Genomic DNA, 4,236 nt, shown 5'->3' on the forward strand with positions numbered 1-4,236 from the left:
TAATGCAAATGAGATTGGATATTCGTTAGGGTTAATTGCGCAGTAAATTGCCAATAAATGCTTTCGATTTAGGCAACTGCTTATAGATAGATGATTATCAATGTGATACAGATAAGTGATATGATCATATTAGTAATAATCCATATATACCATTGACCGGAATTGACAAATGCAAGCCCCAGAAAATGTGCATTAAAAGATACTATACCTGATCTTTGCATATTTCATCCTTTCTAAATTTGAAATTTCCAATTTGTATCGTAGAAATCCGTTATTCATCTCAATCAACGATTCCGTCAAACATACATCACTTCTGAGCAAAGATCAAAGTACATTATAAAGATCAAAGAATATGGAGGAAAATGAAATGGCGAAATAATATTATGAATATGAATTATATGAATATTTTGCATGTATTGTAACAAATATCATAACTAGAAGTAAATTAAAAAAAAAAAAAAAAAAACGGTCATTAGATCAGGGAAGCTGTAAAATTTGAATATACACTTTTTCATTCTTGTAACTTTTCCCGTCCATCTCGTTTACCTCAAAAAATATGAATCAAACTTCCAGTAAACTGTTATTTTAATGTATTCATTTTGATAAATCGTCATGTAAATCTTTTGATTCCTAATATTTTTGATAAGATTTAAATCTTAAATTATTCAAAAATTAGCTCTAATTGTTTCAATTCCTCTCCCGTACTTTTTGTATTTTCCGAATTACAATTTTCTAATTTGCATTTTTCCACATTCATTAAAATGTCAAAAATGATACAAGAAATAACCATCGATATCCATGTAAATGCTAGATACCATAAATGTGATGGTTATGCGATACGTATATCGATCACATCTATGATACCTAATATTAACTAATTTAATTTAAAATTAAAATAGTTGGATTAAAGATTTGATTCGTAATAAAATCCATACTTTTAATGATTTCTAATACAAACACAAACATTTTTTCAACCTATTATATTGTTAAATTTTCAAAATTTTCCACAGCATCTTAAATATATTGTAAATTAATAGCAATTAATGAATCGAAAATATTGCAAATTTTTCCTATTTAATTAAAATCTTCTATATTTCGTTACTTTTTTCCTTGTCAATTGTTAGGATAATATTTATATAGTACGATACCAGTGGAAGAGAATTTTTTTATGCTGAATATTAAATAGCACAAAAACTTATTCTTATTTATAAAATAATAAAAATTATCTGAAAAAAACCTTAGAAAAAAAAATACAGTTGAATACTGATCGTAACATCTCAAATATTTGTTATAGTAATCATTTAACTATTATTTTGTTTCATCGTATCTTCCTTTGTAAATGCTACATTGAAAATTTCCTCTGTAAAAACATACCCTTACAATGGTATCAAAATCATCAAAATTCATTATGAATTTTGAACATATGGGATTGAAATTAACATAGAAAATGATAAACTGGAAATTAAGAAATATATATGCAAAAATAAATTTCACATTTTCAAAAATGAAATTTATTGAAAAAAAAATGAAATTTATAAATTCAAAAATGAAATTTATTTATAAGAATGAAATTTATTTTGAAATTTATTTGGAATTCCAAAGAAAATTGAAAATTTTTGAAATTTCAAATTTTTTTTAAAATTTTAAGTTTGAAATTAAAAAAAAATGTTTGAAAATTTATTTGAAACCTATTTTTGAAAAATAGATTTTACATTTCACAAAAATAAATATATGCAAAAATAAATTTCACATTAAGATTGAAATTCAGACATTTAGCAAATACTCACATTATATATATATATATATATATATATTTGTTTCAGACAGAAAAAAACTTTAGACCACTGATTTGATCTTTTCACAGAAAAAGAAATTGGTTAAATCTCTGCCAATATTATTCATCAATACATCTCTTAGCGATAAGCTTTTCGATTACCCGATCTGGTCATATACATCTATATCAACTTCGTCGTAATCCCACAATTTATTGTTTAAGCAAATTCAAATAGCAAGCAAGTCACTATGTTAAATTGATATCATGCAAAAATGGCTTAACTTCAGTAGTACACAAGATGTTACGCAATATAACAGGAAGAAAAATAATTTATTTAATCACTCCCATGAGCATAAAGTAGAAACATTGAATGAAGATTAAGAAAGTTCATGTTACTTGAAAGCAAACGTAAATAGTACAATCCATTTAAGACAACGAACGAAATATGAAATATAATTTATCGCAGTTCGAATCAATATCAGAATCCTTGCTTTATCACTTACAGTTCTCCTGAAATCCATACCAAAACTTCGCAGCTATATTATTCAAAGCCAACAGTATTTCTCAAAAGAAGAAAAAAAAAGAAAGGAAAAAACATACATAACTTTTCATATTAAAAAAAGCTAAGATCATACTTGTCATCTTATTGTTTTTTCCATCTACTGATTATGCCTGACTTTTTCAAGCTTTCCCAGATTACTGAAGCACTCGGTTCATCTGAAATCAAGAAAAATGAAAGAACTCTAAATAGTCCAATATTCATTAATTTTTTAATCATGAGAAAAAAGTACTGTGAGGCTACCATACTACTTCAAATACTCACCTGCAAATCGGAATATGCGCTCGTGCCTGCAGCACCAGAATTCTGCAAACCATCGGCAGGAAATTGCCTTATCGAAACTGGTCCTAAATCTGTCTCTCTATCCTGAAACAACCTGAAACTGATGAAGTATGGATATTCTTAAGATATACAAGCTACTCAGATTTTCCTGCTTGCGTAAAAATTTAATGAACTCAGAACTATTTGAAGTTTCCATTCTCTCAAAAATAAAACACCATACTGATGCCACCACTGAAGAAACCGATTACTTCGTTCAAACCTTATTCCGAGTTTGCGACTGCATTAAATGACTATAAAAAGCAGTTTGATTTTGAGTTCGATCTTTCGATTTCGCAACCACTTCTTTGAGTTCCGCGAATAATTTACTTTTTGCTTCATCTAATTCAATCTTTCTCGCATTTAGGCAATGAATCTGAAAACCACAACAAGAATCGACAGCTTCATTTACATATACTCCAATTTTTAATATCGAATGTTTTGTTCAAGCGCCTTAGCTAGCTAACCTCACAGATATTACACGTACATATATATATATATTTGATGTTTTATAACCCACTTCGAAATATTTAGAGTTTAACATTTCAACCCGTGTCATTTTCCACTTAAACATAAGTAGGCACTACTGGAAAAAAAAACAGCAATGTTGGAGCTAATTTTACTGACCTAATAATTGGAAAGTATGAAAACAACTAGTTTACTTTTTTTCACATTCTGCTATCTCTTCTTTGTACCAAGCATGTTTCTCTTCCTCATTTTTACGTTCTTCAGCACGTGCTGCACGAGCTGCGCGATCTGCAATAACTTCAGAAGATTAAACATCAGACATTTACAGAAATCACACCAGAAGGGAATTATAATTTTAGGTTACAAAAGATGAAAATGGAAGAATTTGTACAGAAAAAGATCAATTAAGAAGTCAACCTGATATACTTTGGATATTAAGCCTGCCTCATACAATTCCATTTTTGTTTTTTTTTTTTTGCTTACGATTGAATATATGGCATATGCGCTCATAGCAATTGATGAAGCACATAGCAGACAATCTATTATCAAGAATGGAAGTACTAAATAATAATCTACAATCAGAAGCAAAAGACCACTTATCAGTACGCTTTATCACTGGTATGAAATAAATAATGAAATTAATCCAGAACTGATTAAATACAGAATAAATTAAACTAAGGAAATTTTTACACCTTGACTGAATAGAACTTTTATATCTAAGCCAAATGGAATTTTTTTTGAATCACTACAAATTTTAATTCAAAATATGAAACCTCTTTCCTCTTCTTTACGTCGTGTCATAATCTGATCCAGTATTTTTCGGCGCACAGCATCTGTAGGTGGCAACAATGGTTTCCAACCAACGGGCAATGTTTTTCCTATTCCACGCCTTCGTGATAAGAATTCTGCGATACGGTTATCAGTAACTGATGAAGAAGCTGCTGTTGCTGCTGCTGTTGTTATTGTTGTTGCTGTCGTTGTTGTTGGTGTCGTTGTTGTTGTTGTTGTTGTTGCTGTTGTTGTTGTTGTTGGTGGTGGTGCTGTTGGTGTTGTTGTTGTTGGTGTTGTTGTTGCTGGTGTTGCTGTTGTTGGTGTTGTTGTTGTTGGTGTTGTTGTT

The 4,236-nt window shown here is 29.2% G+C and overlaps 2 protein-coding genes across 2 annotated transcripts in view; both read right to left on the reverse strand.

Moving 5' to 3' along the window:
* Window positions 1-2,470: 2,470 nt before the first annotated feature.
* LOAG_13122 (hypothetical protein) lies at window positions 2,471-3,210 on the reverse strand (the record flags this gene model as incomplete). The annotated part of the gene is made up of 4 exons (XM_003148634.1): window positions 2,471-2,491; window positions 2,598-2,699; window positions 2,875-3,027; window positions 3,172-3,210. The coding sequence occupies 4 exons, from the start codon at window positions 3,208-3,210 to the stop codon at window positions 2,471-2,473; spliced, it is 315 nt and encodes a 104-aa protein (XP_003148682.1).
* A 99-nt stretch (window positions 3,211-3,309) lies between these two features.
* The window catches only part of LOAG_18489 (hypothetical protein), a gene marked incomplete at both ends in the record, with an annotated part of 1,656 nt that continues 729 nt past the window's right edge, over window positions 3,310-4,236 (reverse strand). Inside the window, 2 exons of the mRNA XM_020451149.1 lie at window positions 3,310-3,407; window positions 3,893-4,201. Coding sequence (XP_020305091.1) covers window positions 3,310-3,407; window positions 3,893-4,201 — 407 coding nt within the window. The remainder of the gene's footprint in view (window positions 3,408-3,892; window positions 4,202-4,236) is intronic.

Source organism: Loa loa (genome assembly GCF_000183805.2).
Source record: "Loa loa unplaced genomic scaffold supercont3.333, whole genome shotgun sequence".
NCBI classification, from domain to species: Eukaryota; Metazoa; Nematoda; class Chromadorea; order Rhabditida; family Onchocercidae; genus Loa; species Loa loa.